This window comes from Oncorhynchus mykiss, chromosome 13 (genome assembly GCF_013265735.2).
Source record: "Oncorhynchus mykiss isolate Arlee chromosome 13, USDA_OmykA_1.1, whole genome shotgun sequence".
NCBI classification, from domain to species: Eukaryota; Metazoa; Chordata; class Actinopteri; order Salmoniformes; family Salmonidae; genus Oncorhynchus; species Oncorhynchus mykiss.
In genome coordinates, this window is record NC_048577.1 from 50,871,088 (window position 1) to 50,896,865 (window position 25,778).

Sequence of the window (25,778 nt, forward strand, 5' to 3'; positions counted from 1 at the left end):
TTTTGCTTCATCCATTGTCACATGTGGGAACTAAAGGGGGTCATGTGGGAACTAAAGGGGGTCATGTGGGAACTAAAGGGGGTCATGTGTAAGAGACTATACAGTCGACCAAAGCTTATTATCGTTGTGCAGTGTTTGTATAATGTATATTTCATTGTCTGTCTGTTCTTTTTCCATTCCCCACACCTCTTTCTCTCTGTTCTCGTCTCCTTCCAGTCCTACCCCCCAGCGCCGCCCCCCGGCCGCAGCAGCCCCTCCCCCAAGCCGTCCTCCTGCAGTGAGTGGCCCAAGGCCGGGACCACCCCTCAACCCCTCCCCAGCGTTTGGGGGGCCCCCCATCCCTTCTCGCCCGGGCCCGGCGCCCATTAACGCCTTTGGCAGCAACAACCATCAGGACCCTTTCAGTGCCCCCCCACTGATCCCCTCTCGGCCCGCTCGCATCCCCCCTGGCGTGCCCAGGTAAGACCACCTCTCAGGAGGGAGCAGTTCCTACCTACCTATATCCTCACACAGGAATAATGTCTCCTCATCAACACTATATTAACCTGTGTAACCCTCTTAATTCATTGTTGAATTGCCAGGTTATCACTGTAACTGCAGCACCTGGCTCTGACTGACTGTTGACGTCAATAGATGGATTTAAGTTTCCTCCCAGTCCCACCTTTCACATTACTACTTTAACCTTTTCTTTACACACTTCTCTTCCTTTCTCTTTCCTCTATCGTGGTTATCTTCTCGGTTTCATAAACCCCATCTCTTACCTCCTCTCTCTTTTGTGCTCAACTCTCTTTCTCTGTTTCTTCTTCTGTTCTCCCTATCTCTCTCAGTGGGAGTGTTTCTCTCCAGTCACGTCTCACAATCTCTCATCTGTTCTCCCTATCCTCTCAGTGGGAGTGTTTCTCTCCATTCACGTCTCTCAATCTCTCATCTGTTCTCCCTATCCTCTCAGTGGGAGTGTTTCTCTCCATTCACGTCTCACAATCTCTCATCTGTTCTCCCGATCTCTCTGTGGGAGTGTTTCTCTCCATTCACGTCTCACAATCTCTCATCTGTTCTCCTGCTCGCTCTGTCTGGGTTTGTTTCATTGCTCTCTCTCTCTCTCTCTCTCCCTGCAGCCGAAGACCCCCTGGCGCCCCTCACCGGCCCACCATAATCCGCCCTGCCGAGCCCTCCCTGCTAGACTAGACTACCCAGTAGAACCAGCCAGGCTCACCTGTGTGTGTGTGAGACTATGTGTGTACTGAGGCCAGAGGGGAGGGATAGAGAGCAGGGGAGGAGGGGGCCCCTATACAGTATCTATGCACATTGATATATTCTATTTCAACCAGACTTATCTAATGTAGTCGACTCAAACTGTTCTCTGATATAAGCTGCTAACCCTCCCTTAGTCTCCTACACATGTGGGCTCTCTGGTCTCCACATTCTAAAGAAGCAAAGGAACCATAACCACTTGACTCCTCAGAATCAGAAGAGATGTAATTACACTGTTTTGGATATCATACCATATGTATCAAAAGATTCATCAAGACTTAATCGCTCACCTTTGACCAGCAGGGTGCAGTCACGGCATCAGATGTGGATGGTTACATGGAAGTGACATGACCCTAAGCGACCTATTTTCTGTGGTAACAGAATCGTTAATTTCCTCTCTGAAAATGTGGACGACAGCATAGTCCACAACCTTTCTAAACGTAAAACGCTAGCTACCCTCCCTCCCTCCATCTTTAGACGTGTCCTCACCTCGTGCTCTACTACACCCGACACCTCTGTGTAATATACACAGACATCCTGTTCATTTTTTTTGGGTTTTTCTAATTTGATTTCATACTGGAAAATAGTTATTGTTATTACGACTACGGTGGTGTTGATTTTATTTGAGTGACTTGTCTGTTTTAATGCCCCCTCTATGTAGCTTTAAAACCAGTCTCAAATCACAGCAAAAGGAGGCATAAAAAGACAATTTAGCAGTGCAGGGCTACACATGAGGCTGAGAGCAGCCTTCTAAAATGGGCCTGTTATTATTGGAATGTCCTGCCACCGCTGAGAAAATGTCATCTAGATTGACCACTTGAAGCACTTCTGTGTACATCCATACATCCAGTGGTAGTGTTGAGGTTGTCATTAATTTAAGACTATGCACAATAAACAGAGAGAGAGTTGTCAGCACTTTGAGATGATTTCTCCACACATCTTTTAAGTATAGAGTTATCCCAGCACCTTAAGTCAATCTCACTGAGGCCTTAGCCAACCTTCATTCAAAGTCCCATTCAGGACAAGGACCGGTAAAGGGGAGAGTACAGTAGGTTCTCCTGGAGAAGGGTGAGAAGGTGGGGAGGCGGGAAAGGGAAGGGGGAGCTATGTGGTTAGAGCTGGAGAGACGGCGGTTTAGGACCGACACTTCTTCCTGTCACAATTCAATGGTAATTTGTCTTTATGGACGAGAGATCCTCCCGGTGTCTTGGAAACACCGTTGTACATAGCTGATGGACAGTCTCAGTCCAGACACACAGAGATGGTGATGTCTCCAGTTTTAAAAAGAATGGATGGAGAATGATGTTTAATGGTGTTCATTGAAAACCAAACATTTTAATGTGTAGTAATCGTTATACTAATTGAAGCACTAACACACAGCCGTTATATTGACTTCGCTTGGGATGTAGGGAAATGTTGAGATTTAATCTCCAGATCGCATTAATTCATTATTTATAACCCTGGGCATTTGTCATGTATTGTTTTGATAGAAATGATGTCAGCTGTATACTGCACCTTCAGCCTACTACTACTCCTCCGGAAGGGAGACTGAATGTCTTTCTGGTAGCGACTTCCACTACAGGGTTCTAGTTGGAATAACTGTTGCCACTGGGAGGGTTTAAATAGGAGTGAAGAGTGTCTCTTCACAGATGGGATTTTCTACTGATGAATATCATTTGATTCTTCTGATGGTAATTTGATCATACTGGGGGAATTTTGGGGGGGGGGGGGTTGGAGGGTGAGTGACAAATGGACTACGTTGATGTTTTGATTTGGTGATTAAATATTGAGGGTGAGCAGGGGGCGGGAGTTCAACTTTTGTTGCTTTTTCTGGTGTACATATACATCCTGCCTGGAGAACCTGTCCAAACTATATAGAGCTCAGTCCAATACCTTGTACACAGATTGTGGTACAGGTCGAGGGTGAATTTGGTAGGAACAGTCTAAAACCATATTTTCTGGGCTTTTCTTCCCATACATTTCCCATCAGGTCTGTCTACAGTGACCGTGCTGCTAGTGGGTGTCTGACTCTGATCTCAGCTAACTCCAACTAAAGCCTCTGGGAAATGGAGTCTATCCATGCTCCAAAAGGTTTCAATATCTTGACCAAGTATTGAACCCCTACTAGGAAGAGATTTGGCCTTACATTTATGCTGTCACTCTCTGATGTTGAGTCTTAAGGGAATCGAAAACGTCCCCTCCTTATGAAAGTGTCCCTGTCACCTGACGGTACCGGTCACTGTAGCCTGTCCCCCTACACCCCATCTCCTGATCTGTAAAGTGTAAGATGTTGGTGACGACCTTTTCTCCATAATGGATGCCCCCCCCCACACTCTCCATGCTCTGTATCTTTCATCTTGTGGGTGGGGGGAACTGACCTGCGTCAATCTTTCTTTAGTTTTTGCAAAGCCTTGTCAAGTGCCTCTAGTAATTTCCTGGATTTGAATAAACAAATGAACCCATTTGGAACATGAGCGCTAAATAAAGAGGTGTTGTGTACAATAAAGAGACTGGTGGTTGGTGTCTCCTTGTGTCTTGTGTGGTCCCCCCTCTCTCTCCTCTCTCATTGGTTGTCCTCATGGTTCTCTCTCCTGGTATGCCTTCCTCTCTTCTTCCCCCTCCTTCACTGTGGATGTTGCTATGGTGTTTCTGTGCCAACAGGCTGCTTGCCTTTTGACTTGAGTTAAAAGTGGAAGGAAAGTTGTGAAGGACAGGAATTCCTGGAATAATAACTTATTCATTCTTCTTTTTTCTTCCTTCCTGATGTTTCTCTGAATACAAGGTGCACATACTCTACTATACAACTCAATACTCTGCTGTAGTGTTAGTAATAATAGTGGTGGTGGGTTGTAGAAGGCCTTTGGTGTACAAGTATGCTGTTTTTCATTTAAATGTTCAAGTTTATGGTCTAATCAATTTGATTTGTCTCTTGCTGCACATAATAGATCACATTGCCTGTAGAAAACAGGCAGCTATGGTAATAGGAATCATCAGCTAAAGAAAGCAGGAAGATGTAAAAAATGTGATGGACACAAACACAATTTCAGGAAGTAAATGTTCATAAGTCTTCCTTTACAAAAAAGGTCTGTTAGACCCCTCACAATCACCAAGCTGTATTACGCATCAAAAATACTTGAATGGGAGAGAGTTATTAATGTTGGTCTGTCGTTATGATTGTCCCTGAACAGGCGGCCTGCTCCTGCTCGTCGTAACCAGTGGTGACCTTGCCCCAAAGCAGGATAGGATTGGAGATGCACTGTCCACAAACCAGCAAGAGAACCAGACCTGTGAAGAATCATAAACCTTGAACACCTTAACCTTAAATATTCTCCAAAGAATAGGTTTCGGAGCTGATTAAACTCTAAAAGCCATAACTTAGTTTATAACATGAAATACACGAGTTTTTCAATGGCAACTGTCAAACGTACTCGTTTTACAATAACTGACGGCATTTCAGGAAAATCAGCCTCCTTTTAAAAAAAAATAAATCCTAAAGTGAAATGCGATCTCATTGCATAAGCTGCAATAAAATACGGAGAGAACTGTCACGTGGTAAAGAAGACAACTTTACCCTCACTCACTATCTCATTAAAACTGTTAAAGGCCCAGTGCAGTCAAAAGTGTAATATTTATATGCTTTATATATTGTTCCACACTATGAGGTTGAAATAATACTGTGACAATTATAATAATGCACTTTTAAGTGTAAGGGCGGTTTGAAAAAACACCTGAAATATCAGCCTGTTTTGGTGGGGTGGAGTTTTAGCCTGCCTGTTGTCATCACCAGGCTGTATATTAGTTCATCCACCAGTAAGAAAGAGACTTCCAAACCTTTCTGCCAATAACAGCTAGTTATCAGTTTCCCCTCCCCGCTCAGACCACTCCCAGTTTCCCCTCCCCGCTCAGACCACACCCAGTTTCCCCTTCCCGCTCAGACCACTCCCAGTTTCCCCTCCCCGCTCAGACCACTCCCAGTTTCCCCTCCCCGCTCAGACCACTCCCAGTTTCCCCTCCCCGCTCAGACCACTCCCAGTTTCCCCTCCCCGCTCAGACCACTCCCAGTTTCCCATCCCCGCTCAGACCACTCCCAGTTTTCCCCTCCCAGCTCTGACCACTCCCAGACAGTCCTAGCAACATTCTTGGTTGACAAATTGCTCTTTGCTAAGAAGCTGCTTTTGTTTTATTTAAAAAAAAATCAACTGAAAACAATCACAGTAAGGTACTTAATTGTTACCCAGAAATTATTTGATGTTGAGATAAAAACAGCTGCATTGGGCCTTTAATAGCTAGCACCTACCCAGACTGTTCTATAAGTGTGGGGGATGTATTCTGAAATCTCCATCCCCTCCAGTGGTTTTAGCGAGCTGTAGCCTGGCTGAATTCTGACACCACTCTCAGTACGGGTTCAACTTCTGTTCCCTATTTCCATACTAAACAAACATTGAGAAAATGAAATTATTTTTGTACTGATAAAAATTTTTGATTGCTCATGTGCCAAATTCGTAATGAAATCCAGTGATTGTTTGTGTTAGCTATCTCATGGGGCATAACCTCTCCTCTTGGTTTTATGTACAGTGCAGTTTTAATATATGGGCATTTCTCAACAGATCAGTGTCTGAATGACTATTGAACACGTTTGTATAACACTCCTATAAAAATGATTGAAGTGTAGAAGTTTGGTTTATTTAGATGATTGTAAATTGTGTTGTAGGTGGAACTGTAGATTATTTGAGATCTCACTCATACTGCATTGTGTTCGATGCTACAGTTAATCATTTGACGTGTCAGTTGGGGAACACCACATGGGAGGATGACAGCCCTTAATATTATATGGTAGTGTATTGGGAGGGCCCCAAAAACCAAACGGTAAAGTGACTATTTGAAGGGATGAGGTGAAGGATGTTAGGAACAGCTCAATTAATCAGGTAGTGCTGGGTCCTCCACTGCTGAGTGAGCACAGAAGCATACAAAGCTTTTAACAGCGAGGGTCATGTCATGTTCAGAAGAGAGCTTCAAACCATGCATGTTCCAGTGGATGCCTTGCACAAGGGTCAGACGGTAGAGCATTGTGCTTGCAACACCAAGGGTCGTAGGTTCGAATCCTGCTGGGGCCACTCATACGTGAAATGTATGCACGAATGACTGTAAATCACTTTGAATAAAGGCCTCTTCTATATGGCATATGCTGTATGTTATCATTATACAGTTTATTTATACTGTAGTAAGGGTAGTTGTATGAAGAAGGGCATATACCGGTAATGTGATTATAATGTAGTACAGTGTCAATAATAGATCCAACTGATGTCAACTGCAGAACTTTGCGATATGCCTTTAATCCAGTGCTGTTTTGTGGTAGCCAATAAGGTTGCCTTATTTTCTTTCGCTGCACACTTTTGACACTCAAATTTGCACTATTGTACCTATAATTGAAAGGAATGGATCATTGAGATTTTATGGTTTTATAAATACAATCATTTTTTCAAATGAATGATTGGATCTTGTTTTGTGGTGTTGGAGGTGTATATAACAACTATGCTTGTGGTTGACTTTGCAACATTCTCCTGGCAGGGATAATTTTTTGAATGTCTCAACTCTTTGGCTTCGTCTCACCAGATCTCTGTCAAACACTATACATTTCAATAAAAATGTAATATCTGTAATTCAATAAAACCATCCCATGAGGACAGCCATTGATGCATGTAAGACTTATTTCTCTTGCCTCATAATTAACAGACTGATAACCACTGCAGCTTTTAATGTAAGCTTGCGGGACCAGTGGCTTTGCAAGGCTACTCTTTCTCCAGAATTAATTTATTTCAGAGTAGAATATTTTTTGTGTGTGTGTTTAATTTTCTGTAGTTGTGTTATAACCATGTCATTAAATCAATTATATTTGTAATGTCACTCTTAAGATCCCATGTTAAAAACATACTACCACATGATCTGCTATTGCTTTGGTTTCTTGTTTGATAGATTGACACTAAATTGTCAAAACATCATTATACAGTGTTTATGACTCACATACAAACATGCACTTTTCTGCCACTCAAAAGCTGAATCAAACTCATCAAACACAAACATCACTAAATCCTTACTAACAGTCCCTCATTTACCAAACATCACTGTTGTCAATAGTCTCTCTTCTTCAATCTCTGAAACCATTACTTTACAGTAGGGTCCTGTTAGTCTGGGAAGAGCGTGGGGGTAGTGGAAGATACCACTGGGAAGAGTGTGGGGGTGGAGGAAGATACCACTGGGAAGGGTGTGGGGGTGGTGGAAGATACCACTGGGAAGGGTGTGGGGGTGGTGGAAGATACCACTGGGAAGGGTGTGGGGGTGGTGGAAGATATCACTGGGCATGATGTGGGGGTGGTGGAACATACCACTGGGAAGGGTGTGGGGTGGTGGAAGATAACACTGGGAAGAGCGTTGGGGTGGTGGAAGATACCACTGGGAAGAGTGTGGGGGTGGAGGAAGATACCACTGGGAAGGGTGTGGGGGTGGTGGAAGATACCACTGGGCATGATGTGGGGTTGGTGGAACATACCACTGGGAAGGGTGTGGGGGTGGTGGAAGATACCACTGGGAAGGGTGTGGGGGTGGTGGAAGATACTACTGGACACTAGGGTTTGCAGACCCTCTTGTCGTCGAAGAGGCGTCGGAGGGTGTAGACCTGTGTGACGGCCACGGTCAGGATGACCAGGAGGCTCATGGAGGACCAGAACGAGACCCTCCACAGATTGTCCTCCAGTAGATAGCGGTCCCGGGCCTCGAAGGTCCTCAGCATGGTCTGAAGCTGCCGGCTCCGCTCCAGGTGCCTGTGCACTGAGTCCATGGTCTCCTACAGGGAGAGGCAGGGAGAGAGACAGTGGGTAAGGTGGGAGAGGATAAGAGAGAACACAGGAATGTATTGAACATTGACAGTGGGAAAGAGAGGAAAAACGTGAAACAGGAGAGACGAACAGGATGAAAAGACAAAATAAAGACACCAGTCCCAGTGGCTGAACGTTTGGGTGTTCCTCCTGTCCTTCTCACCCTGATGTCTTCCAATTTGTACTCCACCATACTCTCTGGCTCGGCCATGTCAGCCCACTCTTCATCGCCCCAGGTGTCCCCAGGCTGGCCCTCTACAATCACCTCGAAGAACACCATCTTCTCAGAAAGCTTACTGAAGCTGTTGTCAAAACACAGCCGGTAGTCTCCATCCTCTGTAGGCTCCACCCTGGGAGACAGACCAATGAGGAAGAACAACATGATGACAGAGAGGGTCAGAGCAAGTCAGACAGTGTTCAGACTGTCATATAGAATAGTGTAGAACTTTACTGTCTGTAAGCCAGAGGATGGAAAGGTGTCTTTTGCGTCACCTTACAAAAACTTTGAACCAAACACCATCGAGCATGGTGAGACCTTCATACCACTCCAGAGAAATTAGAGGAGGTCAGGGTTGTGTTAGTAGGTTCTGCCCACTCACGTGTGGATGCCGTCAGATGTCCTGAACTCAGAGGCCAGCTTGTATCCGCTGGGGGAGATCAGGGTGAAGCCCACATCCAGGCCTGCACCTGCAATCACCTGGAACAGGAGGGAATGGATGAAATGATATTATAATCTAACTCAAAGTGTTCCTATGAAAATATCCAGTGTTACAGACAGACACTATAGACACACTGAAATCCACCATGTCTACACACACACGTCTTCACTTCCATACATACTGTAGACACATGAACACTGTGGTGGTGGTATAGTCAGTGTTGTAGTGGTGCCTGGAGAAGTGATGTTACACTAATTTTGCCCATTTCCAGAATGACGACGGAAAAGTGCCCTGTGTAAAAAAATTGAATGACAAACAGTGGCATTCACTCTGAATGGCCTAAAATGATAAATCCCATAATGGTCTTTCACAGTCAGGCTAAACCAAGCTGTACCGTGCAAATAAGTTAACAGGCTTACTATTGAAACAGATAAATTAGGCTGTCAACTGAGTCAGAAATTCAGTCAGGTTTTAAAAAAATGTTTGGCTTTCAAAGTCACACTTAACAGAAAAACTGGTCTGGGATAACTCAACAAAAAACCGTTTTTGAGTGTCGTTACCTTTCAATTCAAGTGCACAAGCACCCAGCACTGTTGTTTGGTTAGCTGTGTTTCTGTAGCACATGATATGGAGTTTGCAAAACAAATGACCACTGAATTGATGCAGGTAATCATGATATCATTCTGCCGGGTAAGCATAGACTACTTTGTAGCTAGTTAACATTTCATTGATAAGGATTTTGGGAAAGCCTCTATGCATTGTTACATTTTTCCTGATCCTTAACTGTTTGAAACCGGGATATTTTACTTCATGTCTTACTTTGCTTCAAAGTAGCCTAAAGCCAAAATCCCACCATCGAAACGTAGAGGCAATTCCTTTAGAAAGACTTCCTCATATGCGTTCTCCTGTTCTATTGGTTTTCTATACATCTTCTGTCATTGTCTAGCAGCCAAAGGCATTATCCTAGTCATATTAGCAACCCATGATAGCTGTTACATCTTTAGATCTCCCTTCTTTCTAAATTTCTAACAGATGTTTCCATCTCTGTCCATGAAATCGCTTTTTAGAACAGTGTTGTCATTCAAATGTCATTTTGGAACATTTGTGCATAGGTCTACCTCATAATAGTTTATCAACATTTTAAGCTATAAATTCTGATCTGTTCCATCAGCCTTATTAACTGATATGGCATATACCTCCACTACACTACTTTGATATGCATTGTGGGGATTAAGAAGTGAGTATACGCAATGCCAAATGAAAAATAAGTGGGTATACAGTGTATACCTGCATATACCTTCCACTACAACAATGGATATAGTATTTGTTCCAAGTATTTGCACAGCTCATGGTTCATCCGGTCATTAGCAGTCTCAGATTGCCATATTCAAACTCTACAACACAGTAGATATGAGTTAAAATAGATCCACCAGGTCAGGATCAACCGACAGTAACTTCAGCTAAAGCTACAATCCAACAGCAAGGAGAGGCTAGCCAGTATACCCACTCCCCAGCACCTGTCTGTTCATGTCAAAGGAACACCCACTCCCCAGCACCTGTCTGTTCATGTCAAAGGAACACCCACTCCCCAGCACCTGTCTGTTCATGTCAAAGGAACACCCACTCCCCAGCACCTGTCTGTTCATGTCAAAGGAACACCCACTCCCCAGCACCTGTCTGTTCATGTCAAAGGAACACCCACTCCCCAGCACCTGTCTGTTCATGTCAAAGGAACACCCACTCCCCAGCACTTGTCTGTTCATGTCAAAGTAACACCCACTCCCCAGCACCTGTCTGTTCATGTCAAAGGAACACCCACTCCCCAGCACCTGTCTGTTCATGTCAAAGGAACACCACTCTCAGGCAGCAGAAACATAAGGAGGGAAACAGCATGTTAGGCCATATAAACTAGGCCTTAGGCATGAGTCACTACCATTGCCAGTGTGGTGTCATTGACTTGGTTGAGAGAGGGTAACAGACGGACAGACAGACAGGCAGAGACAACCAGGCAGACAGACACACACCACAGACTGCTGTATAAAACGTCCCAATCCCCACAGTCCTTCAGCTTGCTCTCTCAAGCTGTCATCTCTCTCAGCCCTGTGCGTCTCAGCTGTTGCTGTGTGGATACCACAGTAAGCCTGCCAGGCTCCACACAGACCACACACACACACACACACACACACACACACACACACACACACACACACACACACACACACACACACACACACACACACACACACACACACACACACACACACACACACACACACACACACAGTCCACAGAAATGTGTCACGGCTTGGCGGGTTGGGTGGTGAGGAACATGACATCCTATCACAGTCATGTGTCTGCCAGAGGGCCTTGGTACAGTGTGAGGATTGGGAACAGGGTTTCCAGTATGTAGAGTAGGCATTGATACCGTAGCATGATGAGCATCACTTCAACTTTAATCTATGAAGAGCCTAACATGTAGTGGTTTACACTTTTATACGAGTCAACTGACTAACTCTGCAACCGTGTCTTCTAAATGACTAAAATGCTATATATAAATTGTAACAAGGTCGAGCCAGGGATGGCGCAGCTTCATATTTAATATGCATTTTGCAGCAAAGCGCATGACTACTAACACAGCAAGTAGGCCTACACTTGGTGGTAAGCGCTCTCCTTCTCTTTACATGTCTAGAGGAGAAGAAGAAGCCACAGGCCTACTACAGCTACTATTGCTCAGAGGTTAGTTAGAGTATCTGGCCTTATGCTGACACAGTGGATCCCTTTGTAAACACTTCCCCTGCCTTGACCCTTCATGCCGATGCCAGCAGCTTGTCAAGCTGGCTTTGTCTTATAGACTCCACCTGTATGGAAGGAAGATGCCTTATCTTATTATTTGCATCTGAGCAAAGTCCTTTGGCTGTAACAATAAAGCATCCAGTAACTGACTGACTAATGCAACTTATAACATTGTTATAATAGAGGCACGAAATTGCACCACAAACACACACATAAAGACAGAGAGAGAGAGAGGGAGAGAGAGAGAGAGAGAGAGAGAGAGAGAGAGAGAGAGAGAGAGACAATGACACAGAGAATGTCAGCTGTGTTTTCAATACCACAGAAAACGAAATTGTCCAAGCCTGCTACCTGGTATTCTACTTCCAGGCTTCCGTTCTTCGTAGCTGTTTGGTAGAAACATTCTGTTCTACCTGCAGGGAGTTGAAACGTGAATTCAGTATCTTGGCTTTGTCCCAAGCCTAAAGTGAAGTCCACAGATACAACGAAACAAGACAGCAAATAGAGTCTTACAGCAACGCTCAGATCAAACATGGAACCCATTTGTAGCCTAGAAGCGACTTTGGACTTCAGTAAAAGTTACAATCACTGTTGACTCATCGGCAGCCATGAATGCTTGTTCTTGTAGTCTAGTAGCCTACTTCGCTTCACTCATACCGCATTGTATACGTACATATTCCATAGACTGTCAGCGACCACGAGCTGTAGGCTATTTATTGCTTGTGATCAAAGTTAGTCATAGCAGAAATCAAGTCGCCTACTTCACCGAACAACTAGCTTCAGATCAGTTCTGACCACTGTGCGCGCAACTGAAAGTAAGTCGATTTTATGGCATCTCATCCAACAAGATAACCTATTATATCGATGTTAGACTAGACCACTGGAAGAACAAAAGCTCACCCTGTAGCCCTATCTTTTACAATAACTTCTACAAAGTAGCGCGTATGATTGACTGGAAGGGTGTGCAATACCAATGTATAGCAGTGGTGTGAAGTACTTAAGTAAAAAATACTGTAAAGGACTAATTAAGTCGTTTTTTGTATCTGTACTTTACTTTACTATTTATATTTTTGACAACTTTTACATTTACTTCACTACATTCCGAAAGAAAATAATGTACGTTTTACTCCATATATTTTCCCTGACACCCAAAAGTGGTCTAATTTACACTCTTATCAAGAGAACATGCCTGGGTATCCCAACTGCCTCTGACCTGGAGGACTCACTAAACACATGCTTCGTTTGTAAATGATGTCTGAGTGTTGGAACATGCCCCTGGCTATCCGTTAATTAAAATACATTTTAAAAGTGATGCCGTCTGGTTTGCTTAATATAAGGAATTTGAAATCATTTATACTTTTACTTTTGATAATTAAGTCTATTTTAGCAATGACCTTATGGAAATGACCTTTTGATACTTAAGTATATTTAAAACCAAATACTTTAAAACTTTTACTCAAGTAGTATTTTACTGGGTGACTCACTTTAACTTGAGTAACTTTCTACTAAGGTATCTTTTTTTTACCTTTACTAAAGTATGACAACTGGGTACTTTTTTCACCACTGCTTAATATAAGGATTTTTAAATTATTTATACTTTTACTTTTGATACTGAAGTAGTATTTTACTGGGAAACTTTCACTTTTACTTGAGTCATTATCTATTAAGTTATTTTTTACTTTTACTCAAGTATGACAATATGGTACTTTTTCCACCACTGGGGTTATGTCAGTAACCTCCAGTAGCCGCTAGATTATGCTTGTAATAAACAGAGATGAATGGTTTATCTTTTGAATGGTTTAAGTTACAAAATATTATGACCCCATCACTGAAAGACATGACTCTCAGGAATACGTATGTGTCCCTCTACAATGCCCAGAAGCCACTCAGAACAGAGTGGACAAGACCAGACACTACATCAGACTGCACAGAAGATCATACAAATTAAGTTAGACTTGTATACGTATCATTGCCTGATGATCATCTGAACTTCACAATACCTTTGATGCATTTCAGTTACTTCAAACCATACTTTCTTCAGGTTGAAATACTTTCAAAAGTACTGTCAGACTGATTTGTAATAGACTGTCATAGCCCCATTTAAAACCTCTCTGGGGTAGGGGGCAGTATTTTGACATCCGGATGAAAAGCGTGCCCAAAGTAAGGATATGCATATAATTGGTAGATTTGGAAAGAAAACACTCTAAAGTTTCTAAAACGGTTAAAATAATGTCTGTGAGTATAACATAACTGATTTGGGAGGCGAAACCCCGAGGACAAACCATCCAGGGGGGAAAAAAATTGCGGTCAAGGATTTTCCAATGTGTTTCTATGGGATACCCTTATTATTAGGAACCTGGTTGTAGTTCCTATGGCTTCCACTAGATGTCAACAGTCTTTAGAAATTGTTCAATGTTTTTCTTTTGAGAAATGAAGAAGTTGTCCTATTCATTGTAAGTGTCGCTCCAGGTGGACTCTATTGTTTTGGTGCGCGTGAACAGGAGTACGCCCCAACTTTTTTAAAATCCGTTATTAGAAACAGTTTATTCCGTCTTGTATAGATTATTTATGTTTTATGGTACCTGAGGTTGGATTAGGAATTTTGTTTGAAATGTTTGGACCAAGTTTACAGGTAACTTATTAGATACTTTGTAGGCATGATGGGCGAGTTGAAACCGGTGTATTTCTGAATCAAACGTGCCAAATAAATGGACATTTTTGGGACATAAAGAAGGACATTATCGAACAAAAGGACCATTTGTGATGTTTCTGGGACATTTTGGAGTGCCAACAGAAGAAGATCTTCAAAGTTAAGGCATTAATTATATCGCTATTTCTGACTTTTATGGCGCACCTGCCTAGTTGAAATATATTTTTCATGGTTTTGTATGTGGGGCACTGTCCTCAGATAATCGCATGGTTTGCTTTCGCCATAAAGCCTTTTTGAAATCTGATACAGCGGCTGGATTAACAAGAAGTTACGCTTTATTTTGATGTATAACACATATGTAAAAAAATATATATATATTTGAATTGAGTATTTTTGAATTTCGCGCTCTTCAATTTCACCGGATTTTGGCCAGGTGGGATGCTACCGTCCCACGTACCCCAGAGAGATATTTTTTTAAAGTAAACATTGGCTTTTAATTATATCATCCTTTTTTTACATGGTGGGGTCACAAGTTTTTTTTTTATCAAAAAAGTTGGGGAACCCCTGCCCTAACCTAATCTTAATCCTAATTTTAACCCTAACCTTAACCCCCAAACCTAACCTTAATCCTAACCCTAAACCTAAACCTAGCTCCTAACCCTAACTGTATCTCCTCACCTAATTCTAACATCAACCCCAACTAAACCCCTTAGAAATAGCATTTGACCTTGTGGGGACTAACAAAATGACCCCAGTTGGGCAAATGTTTGTTTGTTTACTATTCTATTCTGGTCCCCACAAGTATAGTTAAACGCGTACACACACACACACACACACACACACACACACAGAGATGCACACATCCAGTAAGCACTGACTGACGTAGGATGTCCATGGATGTTGAAAACTTGGTGAAATTTGGTCAGTCCATCTTGGTATTGATTTCAACATCAACAGAAGTTAATTTCCAGACAGATCTTGATTTGGCCCTGGTTCAGATTTGGTCCGCTCTGGACCACCCTTGATTTGGCCCAAACATGGACATCTATGATTTCTTAAGATTTGGTCAGCTCTGGACGGGCCTATGTTGGGTTCAGATTTCGTCCTGTCTGGACTAACCACATTTTTATCAATGTCCGTAAAATACGTATTTTCAATGTCTGTAAAATACGTTTTCAACTTTCACTTAGAGCTGAAAATGAACATGACTTCAACCTCCGTAATTATGTCTTTTCAACTTCTTTCCAACATCATTTTGCTCACTGGGCACTCATTTCATACAGTTCTTTTTAGCCAGAATTGTCCACTCAGTAACAATTTCCACAGTTTTCCAAGGAGTCCTGGATTCCATAGAATCAATAAAAACATACACATCACATAAAAGTTGTCTAGATAAAAACACACATACACATAAGCATACACAGCATACCCAGTAGTAAACATACACAAATATGTACACACATACAGCATATGCAATGTACATACCATTTTTAAGGACAACTTGTTGTATGTTTTAGTTATATGACATACAGAATGTTTTTTTAGAAGTGTGCATTATGGTCAGAGAGGTGGTGGGTGGTGCCAAGGGAAAGCTTTACATTGTTATTGCAATATGCTCTTGTTAGTTTTGGATGAGGTTTACTCTTTGCCACTGATCTAAGATCAGATTTCTACTGCCCCAGCCTGATCGCTAAGGGGGTTTGGAAAGGGTGTTGATCCTACATCTGAATATGATTTTGAATATAGGTTTAGTTTTAGATTCTTTTCACTAGTGGGTAATTGAAAAGTTAAAGAATTGAAAATGACTTTTAGAACACACCTTAGAGAGCATGCTGAAGCTATATATGGACACCCCTGCTGTGTACCTTTCATCCACTTCCTGACATAGTAAACCCCAATCCATCTCCAAGTGCCAAGCAGAGACGCATTTTTCCAGTCTTTGGTATGGCTTGACCGGGGATCGAACTCCCAGCCTTCCAATGTCAGGGAGGGCAAAGCATGATCTTGACAAAGCATGATCTTGACACAGCATGATCTTGACACAGCATGATCTTAACACAGCATGTGGTAAAAAACAATACCATGAAAAGTCTTAACAACACAAGAATAACAATAGAATGAACCATATGTTGTTGTTTTTTACAAGAAGCTGCACTGTCAAGGATCATGAATATATTGGTCTTGTCGTGATTTTATTGTTTTTGCTGGTAGAGACAGCAGACCACTCTCTACCAGATCAGATACTCATCATGAGAGTGGCTGAGAGTGAGTGAGAGGAAGTGTGAACAGAGCAACAAATGATTGCGAAACTCAATGTATGCTGTATTAGGCTAGAGTGGGAGGGTGTATGTAGTGTAGTGGGGAGGTGATCATACTCAGTGCATGGACACTCTATAAGATGCTCATTTGCATTTGCCTCACTCTATCTGACTGATTGAAACTTTACACACCGTTCTCTCTCTGTCAAGATTTATTTTGGTTAAGACAAGTTTTGCTTTCTGTGACTGCTCTTTGGGGAGATGGTCGTTTCTGTGAAGGATTTCCACATTTCTCATATCTGGAGGTTTTTTTCCACTACTGTGTGTCTTGTCTTTTCTGCTGACAAGACGACCTGAGGAGTCATACTGTACAACCCACACTAGTGTTTGGTCTTGCTCTGGGAAAATAATCTCTCTGTGTCTCTCGTTGTGTTCCGGGACACCTGGTGCGTGGACCTCGCTCAGGTACTACTTAACTACCTCTTGGAGGATCCTTTTTCAGTTCCTTATATTCTCTGATCGGAGAGATCATGGCTGAGGGTGGTGTCCCGTACCCCTCCGTGTTCATGGTGGATAGCCATGCAGCATTCCCATCGCTGCCCCCCAAACCGAGACCTCCTGGTCGGGGTGGTGTGGCCCAAAGCCTGCTGTTCTTGCTGGTTGGTCTGGCTTTGTGTGGCTTGGCCATAGAGGCCTGCTTCATCTACCACCTCTACTCCAAACAGGGATCTGTGAGTATCATCACCATGAGGTGGCTTCTACCCGTCTCCATCTCTGTTCTGTCTCCCTCAACACCTGAGAGTCTCTCTTCACACATCTCTCTCTCACAAATCTAGTAACAACTATGTATTATTTCTACTGTGTCTACTGTGTGTCTACTTTCATCTCTCACTGTTTTATTTTCCCCAATCTCTTGCTCTCAACCCCACAACATGTACACTATTCTCGGAAACATCTTTCTTTCATTCCAAAATGAAAGTGAATACATTTTCAGTGTCATTAGTTGATGTGTTCTTTCTCTCTCAAAAATAATCTACAACCCATTTGCATCATCATATGGGAAATAATGACTTGATTTGATTTACCTCGTAGTCGCAGTCGACGAGACTGAAATGATGCAGAATGCACAGTTACATTTATACTTTAAAAACCCAAGATACTACATTAAATGAATAAATCATTCTTTAAAAAGTCACATTTTGTTATCCAATCTCAATGTATTTTGTACAATGTAGTAATTTACTGTTGGCTTTTTGCATTTGTTCCTTTACATTATCCTGGTTGAGAATAGAGTAATGTGTGGTGATATGTCACTTGGAATATTGGAACCTTGCTACAATTGGTTGTTTTGTTAGACTCTAATTGTGAAATAATTTTCCAAGTCTATAGGGAACAGAAACAAATATTAATTTCCGAGTTACCAGTGCATTATACACCACGATGTAGGTTTTTTGTCGTGTCAATTTTGTTTTACGTACAAACAGGTCTCATGACAACATAGTGAAGTTCTGTCATGGTCAGCAGTTTCTGTCCAAAGTTTGAGTTGGGATTCCCCTTGATATACGCATTTAACAGTTTTATTCATTCTTGTACATTTGGCAACAGTTGAGATGGAGAAGTTTATCAGAATTGGGCATCATTTCGGAGAATATGAATGTTCCGTGACGTACCAGGGGCCAGCATTCTGTGTTCCACAGAATTGGTTCGTTGGTCAGGTGTTTGTGGTTATGTTGAGCTTCATGTGACATAATTTCCCCTGACCCAATCTGGTGGCAAGGGTGCAATGGTTTATTGGAAGAGGATAGAGCTAACCTAGTCTCGCTGCATGCACATGTACTGACGGGAAGACGGGGTGGGGTGGTCTGGGGTGGGATGGGTGATCTACTTTGCCTAATTACCAGAAACCATAAGCAGTTCTGTTTATCTTTCCTGCGTATCATCTAATAAAATGTAAAGGTCACATTGCTGAAGGCCCAAAGAACCACTTAAATAGGAACAAATGAACATTCTCACACATGCCTGTACTGTATTACCACAAACCTCTCTGTTCACTATGATGAAATCTCTATTCTCAACTGCAGGTGGAGTCAGGGTCAGCTGGTATGAGTATCCAAGGTATGTCTGAGACTATATCTTCTTCTCTTGTTCAAAAACTGTGACAAAATGACAAGGGACTCATTGTCACGCCCTGACCTTAGAACTTTTTATGTCTCTATTTTGGGTTTGGTCAGGGTGTGATTTGGGTGGGCATTCTATGTTCTATTTTCTATGTTTTTGTATTTCTTTGTTTTGGCCGGGTATGGTTCTCAATCAGGGACAGCTGTCTATCGTTATCTCTGATTGGGAACCATACTTAGGTAGCCCTTTTCCCTCCTTTCTGTGTGGGAAGCTGTCTTTGTTTATGGCACTATAGCCCTTAAGCGTCACGGTCATATTGTATGGTTTATTGTTTTGTTGGCGTCATTTAAAAAAAAATATATATATATTTTTTCACCTTTATTTAACCAGGTAGGCTAGTTGAGAACAAGTTCTCATTTACAACTGCGACCTGGCCAAGATAAAGCATAGCAGTGTGAACAGACAACAACACAAAGTTACATATGGAGTAAACAATAAACAAGTCAATAACACAGCAGAAAAAAGAAAAAAGAGTCTATATACATTGTGTGCAAAAGGCATGAGGAGGTAGGTGAATAATTACAATTTGGCAGATTAACACTGGAGTGATAAATTATCAAATGGTCATGTGCAGGTAGAGATACTGGTGTGCAAAAGAGCAGAAAAGTAAATAAATAAAAACAGTATGGGGATGAGGTAGGTAAATTGGGTGGGCTATTTACCGATGGACTATGTACAGCTCCAGCGATCGGTTAGCTGCTCAGATAGCAGATGTTTAAAGTTGGCGAGGGAGGTAAAAGTCTCCAGCTTCAGCGATTTTTGCAATTCGTTCCAGTCACAGGCAGCAGAGAACTGGAAGGAAAGGCGGCCAAATGAGGTGTTGGCTTTAGGGATGGTCAGTGAGATACACCTGCTGGAGCGCGTGCTACGGGTGGGTGTTGCCATCGTGACCAGTGAACTGAGATAAGGCGGAGCTTTACCTAGCATGGACTTGTAGATGACCTGGAGCCAGTGGGTCTGGCGACGAATATGTAGCGAGGACCAGCCGACTAGAGCATACAGGTCGCAGTGGTGGGTGGTATAAGGTGCTTTAGTAACAAAACGGATGGCACTGTGATAAACTGCATCCAGTTTGCTGAGTAGAGTATTGGAAGCTATTTTGTAGATGACATCGCCCGAGAATTGAACCCTGTGGCACCCCCATAGAGACTGCCAGAGGACCGGACAACATGCCCTCCGATTTGACACACTGAACTCTGTCTGCAAAGTAGTTGGTGAACCAGGCAAGGCAGTCATTAGAAAAACTGAGGCTACTGAGTCTGCCGATAAGAATATGGTGATTGACAGAGTCAAAAGCCTTGGCCAGGTCGATGAAGACGGCTGCACAGTACTGTCTTTTATCGATGGCGGTTATGATATCGTTTAGTACCTTGAGCGTGGCTGAGGTGCACCCGTGACCGGCTCGGAAACCAGATTGCACAGCGGAGAAGGTACGGTGGGATTTGAGATGGTCAGTGATCTGTTTGTTGACTAGGCTTTCGAAGACTTTAGATAGGCAGGGCAGGATGGCTGTAGGTCTGTAGCAGTTTGGGTCCAGGGTGTCTCCCCCTTTGAAGAGGGGGATGACTGCGGCAGCTTTCCAATCCTTGGGGATCTCAGACGATATGAAAGAGAGGTTGAACAGGCTGGTAATAGGGGTTGCGACAATGGCGGCGGATAGTTTCAGAAATAGAGGGTCCAGATTGTCAAGCCCAGCTGATTTGTACGGGTCCAGGTTTTGCAGCTCTTTCAGAACATCTGCTATCTGGATTTGGGTAAAGGAGAAGCTGGGGAGGCTTGGGCGAGTAGCTGCGGGGGGGGGGGGGGGGGGGGGGCTGTTGGCCGAGGTAGGAGTAGCCAGGAGGAAGGCATGACCAGCCGTTGAGAAATGCTTGTTGATGTTATCGATTATCATGAATTTATCAGTGGTGACCGTGTTACCTAGCCTCAGTGCAGTGGGCAGCTGGGAGGAGGAGCTCTTGTTCTCCATGGACTTTACAGTGTCCCAGATAAATAAAGGAAAAATGGACACTCACCACGTTGCGCTTTGGTCCAGTTCTTTCGACGGCCGTGACACTCATCTCTGGTAGAAGAAGACACTGTATATATTGTATGATATTGTATGCCGACTGAGTATTTTGTACACATTTGATAAATGCATTTCTGAATCATTCAATTTCTAAAATGCACATCACATCAACATTAACTTTGTTCCCAAAACAGACCAAGAGGACATTCCGAAGGAGGTTCCCCCAACTTCAAGACCAAACCCTATTGTGTTGCCTTCAAAACCTGTTGCACATCTGACAGGTAAGACCATTACCACCAGGCCATTTCAACTACACACAACCCTTTATATTAATATTTGGTCATGACAGAAGAGGGTGAAATAGAAGTACGTAGTAGTACATCAGATAGTATGGTGTTTGAAATAGTACATGAAGATAAATTCAAATGACAGAACTTTTCCCACATATTGTCCTGTATTTGTTCTCCAGCTGGACCTCAAGCACCCCATGGAGATGGAGTCATGGTATGGAACATGCAGGCAGAACCAATCCTCCATGAAATGGAGTACAAAGATGGGAAGCTTGTCATCCAGAAGGAAGGCTACTACTACGTCTACTCTAAGATCTTCTTCAGTGAGGTCGATGTTGCGTTCACACACTCGGTCTGCAGAACTACTCCACGGTACCTTGGGAAGGACATTGAACTCCTTGAGTCCAGGAGATATTACCCCAAGTTTGGTAAAATTATGTCCACATCAAATAGCTACCTGGGAGGGGTGTTCCACCTCTTTGAAGATGACTCCATCTTTGTCAAAGTGAAAAATGTCACTCAAGTTCGGATACAACATTCCACAGAGAACGTGTTTGGTATCTATATGATATAATACGGGTTGATGATGAACATACTTTTTTTAGATAGCTGGCTGATTATCATTGGTTTAAGGCATAATAATACTGTAGGCCAATTTACATGTAATATTGTTACGCAGGGCCTTCCCCCTCATTTTCTTTAAACAAATCCTTGCATCAAGATGCAATTCGATGCGTGGAAAATGTACTGTTGAAGAAAAAGCCCCTTTATAATAAAGCCATAATAATGTTTGCCATACACTAGGCTACAGTTGAGCAGAGGCGTTTTTAGGATTTCCACACATGGATTTTTTTTAGCAGGGTCGTAAAAGAATCCGCCTTTGAAAAAAGGCATTTCATGCAGTTCTACGTCATTTACATGAAAGACATTGGATGTATCTTTTTATTACCGCACAACTGACTGAAATGGCTGGCTACTCTGACACTGACAAACTGAGATCAATCTGGTCTTGAATTCAAACAAACAATAGCCCAGGCCAATGAAGCGACACACAGATTGTACAATATTAGGAGGCAATATATATATATATACTGTATATCATAGTTTACAGTAGGTTACTAAATAAAATGTAGAGTGGAGGGCCTCCCGGGTGGCGCAGTGGTCTAAGGCACTGTTTCGCAGTGCTAGCTGTGCTAGCTCTGTCGCAGCCGGCCGCAACCGGGAGGCACATGGGGCAGCGCACAATTGGCCCAGCGTCGTCTGGGTTAGGGAGGGTTTGGCCGGTAGGGATATCCTTGTCTCATCGCGCACTAGCGACACCTGTGACAGGTCGGGTGCAGTGCACACTGACCAGGTCGCTAGGTGTACAGTGTTTCCTCCGATACATTGGTGTGGCTGGCTTCTGGGTTGGATGCGCGCTGTGTCAAGAAGCAATGCGGCTTGGTTGGGTTGTGTTTTGGAGGATGCATGGCTCTCGACCTTCGCCTCTCCCGAGTCCGTACGGGAGTTGCAGCAATGAGACAAGACAGTAACTAGTACCAATTGGATACCACAAAATTGGGGTAAAAAAAATACATGTTGAGTGGCACACTGATTCACCTAATGATGAAGATGAAGTCATAGGCTTCTCACGGTGAGGGCTGATGCACTAGTTGTGGCAATAGCCTATCTCAAGATGAGCTACTTTGAAAAACAGTGCTGCTGTTAGCTAAAAATTGGGAGTTGTTATTAAGAAAAACAATTTATTGGTTCTAAAGACAGATTTGGTCAGGAGGTAACACATTATGTTGATAGTTTGCCCTCAAGAACAAGAACAAAATAACTGCATGAACATTACCTCTGTATGCTAGTGTTCAATGCATATTTGTATTCTTTATTCTCTTATATATTATTCTCTTTATTCTGTTATATTGACCTGATTAAAAATAATATATCCATAATAGTATAAGGAAATACATAATATAGATATAGGGAAAAATATTTAGATATTTAGATCATTCGAAAAATTGACAAGTAGATATATTCTACGTTTTTGAAACAATTTAAGAATACCTGATATTCAGGTAAATTGCATGTAAACCACTGCATAATGATAAGGTCAAATGTTGGACTATCTTTTTCCCTCTTTGTATACCCTCCATAAAATGACCAAGTAATTAACTCATTTCAGTACCCTCAACATGTTGTATTTCACCTTTTGGTGTTTTATATTTATTTAACATTTTATACAAATGTAAAGTAGTCATTGTCCTCCATATTCTGATAAACACGACTTATCAACTTCCATATATAGTGAGAAATAAAATAAAATATGTTTTTTTCTTCTTGGACGCTAACGCTATGCAAGCAGTAGGCTATAGCTGTAACACATACTGGGTATTTTGTATATTCTATCCTGCAAATATTAAAATAAATAAATGTTGAATTTTTTATCTTTCTTAGGATTCTGTGTGAGCATTATTTTTTACTTTAATTGATCCACAAAAAATATATGCATGCAGGCATGTAACCACAAACAGACATACAGAGTCATCGTGTAACTAAAGGGCTTCTGTGCTGGAATAGAGTCTAGAGCGTGGCTTCAGTAGCAGCGGATGCTGCACCCACTCAGTTGCATTTTAGACAGTCAGCCTGCGACCACACGAGGTGAAAACCACTTCTCTTTTCACCGTCCCCCATCCCTACCAACCCCCTGCAATACAGTGAAGCATATAATCCCCCCTTATACAGTGTCTTTGCTCCATTTTACTGACATATAGGAAAAATACCTCAGAGGTCTCAAATCAACGGTAATAGATAAGAGTAAGGTATGCGACCTGAGTATATGACAGTATGTGACCTGTGTTCGCATAGAGATTGTTATCTTGATTCCCTGACCTGATTAACTTGTTTACTGGTGACAGAGGTGATAAGACTGCACTGTGCAGGTTTTAGAGCAATGCTAACCACATTTGCTCACAACTTTGATTTGACTTCCCTACCAAAAGTATCTGACCTCATTGATTGAAAACATGTAACAAAATGCATTTCCAATGTCATTCCTAACCGGCTCTGCATTTTGTATTGGATGTGTGTATTCTGTTTCCGTTCTGCAGGGCTCATTTGTAAAAGAGACCTGGATCTCAGTATGAATCCCTGTTAAATTAAAAATGTATACCATGCAATCACATGCATTCACACTCACATTATACAAGTACTGTACCTACAGTACCAGTCAAAAGTTTGGACACACCTACTCATTCAAGGGTTCATTCATTCTTCATTTAAAAAACACTATTTTCTACATTGTAGAATAATAGTGAATACAACAAAACTATGAAAAAACACATCTGGAATGATTTAGTGACCAAAAAAGTGTTAAACAAATCAATTTGAGATTCTTCAAAGTAGCCACCCTTTGCCTTGATGACAGCTTTGCACACTCTTGGCATTCTTTCAACCAGCTTCACCTGGAATGCTTTTCCAACAGTCCAACTCATCCCAAACCATCTCAATTGGGTTGAGGTTGGGTGATTGTGGAGGCCAGGTCATCTGACGCAGCACTCCATCACTCTCCTTCTTGGTCAAATAGCCCTTACACACCCTGGAGGTGTGTTGGGTCATGGTACTGTTAAAAACAAATTGTAGTCCCATTAAGCGCAAACCAGATGGGATGGCGTATTGCTGCAGAATACTGTGGTATCCATGCAGGTTAAGTGTTCCTTGAATTCTAAATAAATGACAAACAGAGTCACCAGCAAAGCACCCCAAAACCATCACACCTCCTCCTCCATGCTTCACGGTGGGAACCACACATGCGGAGATCATCCGTCCACCTACTCTGTGTCTCACAAAGACACAGCGGTTGGAACAACAACTAAAAATCTCCAAACAACAGATTTCCACCGGTCTAATGTCCATTGCACATGTTTCTTGGCCCAAGCAAGGCACTTCTTTTTATATGTGTCCTTTTTCTTTGGAGCAATTTGACAATTAAGGCCTGATTCACGCAGTCTCCTCATAACAGTTGATGTTGAGATGTGTCTGTTACTTGAACTCTGTGATTCAAATATTTGGGCTGCAATCTGAGGTGCAGTTAATTGCAAGTTAATTGCACATTTCTGAGGCCGGTAACTCTAATGAACTTATCCTCTGCAGCAGAGGTAACTCTGGGTCTTCCTCTCCTGTGTGGGTCCTCATGAAAGCCAGTTTCATCATAGTGCTTGATGTTTTTTGTGACTGCACTTGAAGAAACTTTCAAAGTTCTTGAGATTTTAAGGATTGTCTTAAAGTAACTATTACAGACTACAAAGGGAAGCACAGCCGCGAGCTGCCCAGTGACACGAGCCTACCAGACAAGCTAAATTACTTCTGTGCTCGCTTCGAGGCAAGTAACACTGAAGCATGCATGAGAGCATCAGCGGTGTGATCACGCTCTCCGTACCCGATGTGAGAAAGACCTTAAAGCAGGTCAACATTCACAAGGCCGCAGAGCCAGACGGATTACTAGTATGTGTACTCCGAGCATGCGCTGACCGACTGGCTAGTGTGACATTTTCATCCTGTCCCTGACTGAGTCTGTAATACTAACATGTTTCAAGCAGACCACCATAGTCCCTATTCCCAAGAACACTAAGGTAACCTGCCTAAATGACTACTGACCCGTAGCACTCACATCTGGAGCAATGAAGTGCTTTGAAAGGCTGGTCATGGCTCACATCAACACCATCATCCCAGAAACCCTAGACCCACTCCAATTTACATACCTCCCCAACAGATCCACAGATGATACAATCTCTATTACACTCAACACTGCCCTTTCCCACCTGGACAAAAGGAACAC

General features: G+C 42.6%; 3 protein-coding genes across 11 annotated transcripts in view; 2 read left to right on the plus strand and 1 right to left on the minus strand.

Annotated features, from left to right (window-relative positions):
• The window catches only part of dnm2a (dynamin 2a), a 43,499-nt gene extending 38,284 nt beyond the window's left edge, over positions 1 to 5,215 (plus strand). For 7 of the 9 annotated variants that reach the window (XM_036941423.1, XM_036941427.1, XM_036941421.1 and 4 more), the window contains 2 exons: positions 217 to 459; positions 1,116 to 3,759. In XM_036941423.1, the coding sequence (XP_036797318.1) occupies positions 217 to 459; positions 1,116 to 1,185 (313 nt within the window). In that variant the 3' untranslated portion in view covers positions 1,186 to 3,759. Of the gene's footprint in view, positions 1 to 216; positions 460 to 1,115; positions 3,760 to 4,439 lie in introns of those variants that run through there. The other 2 variants (XM_036941422.1, XM_036941425.1) reach the window with 2 other exon arrangements.
• A 212-nt stretch (positions 5,216 to 5,427) lies between these two features.
• Positions 5,428 to 12,607, minus strand: LOC110486730 (transmembrane emp24 domain-containing protein 1). Its single transcript, XM_036941431.1, has 4 exons — positions 11,924 to 12,607; positions 8,723 to 8,820; positions 8,287 to 8,473; positions 5,428 to 8,092 (listed from the first exon to the last, which is right to left on the minus strand). The coding sequence occupies exons 1-4, from the start codon at positions 12,113 to 12,115 to the stop codon at positions 7,874 to 7,876; spliced, it is 696 nt and encodes a 231-aa protein (XP_036797326.1). The 5' UTR covers positions 12,116 to 12,607; the 3' UTR covers positions 5,428 to 7,873.
• A 2,034-nt stretch (positions 12,608 to 14,641) lies between these two features.
• On the plus strand, positions 14,642 to 23,392 carry LOC110486729 (tumor necrosis factor ligand superfamily member 14). Its single transcript, XM_021558543.2, has 4 exons — positions 14,642 to 17,211; positions 18,562 to 18,595; positions 20,861 to 20,947; positions 21,136 to 23,392. Exons 1-4 carry the CDS (start codon positions 17,011 to 17,013, stop codon positions 21,528 to 21,530), a joined length of 717 nt encoding a protein of 238 aa, XP_021414218.1. The 5' UTR covers positions 14,642 to 17,010; the 3' UTR covers positions 21,531 to 23,392.
• The last annotated feature ends 2,386 nt before the right edge of the window (positions 23,393 to 25,778 follow it).

What these genes read in the sequence shown, in the direction of transcription:
- LOC110486730 (XM_036941431.1), bottom strand. Translation starts at nt 12,115, where the DNA reads ATGGGTTCCATGTTTGATCTGAGCGTTGCTGTAAGACTCTATTTGCTG. An exon ending in ACATCTGACGGCATCCACAC is followed by an intron (nt 8,474 to 8,722) that starts GTGAGTGGGCAG and finishes TCTGTCTCCCAG; the next exon opens with GGTGGAGCCTACAGAGGATG. An exon ending in ACAAATTGGAAGACATCAGG is followed by an intron (nt 8,093 to 8,286) that starts GTGAGAAGGACA and finishes CTCTCCCTGTAG; the next exon opens with GAGACCATGGACTCAGTGCA.
- LOC110486729 (XM_021558543.2), top strand. Translation starts at nt 17,011, where the DNA reads ATGGCTGAGGGTGGTGTCCCGTACCCCTCCGTGTTCATGGTGGATAGC. An exon ending in TCTACTCCAAACAGGGATCT is followed by an intron (nt 17,212 to 18,561) that starts GTGAGTATCATC and finishes TCTCAACTGCAG; the next exon opens with GTGGAGTCAGGGTCAGCTGG. An exon ending in ACCTGTTGCACATCTGACAG is followed by an intron (nt 20,948 to 21,135) that starts GTAAGACCATTA and finishes TTTGTTCTCCAG; the next exon opens with CTGGACCTCAAGCACCCCAT.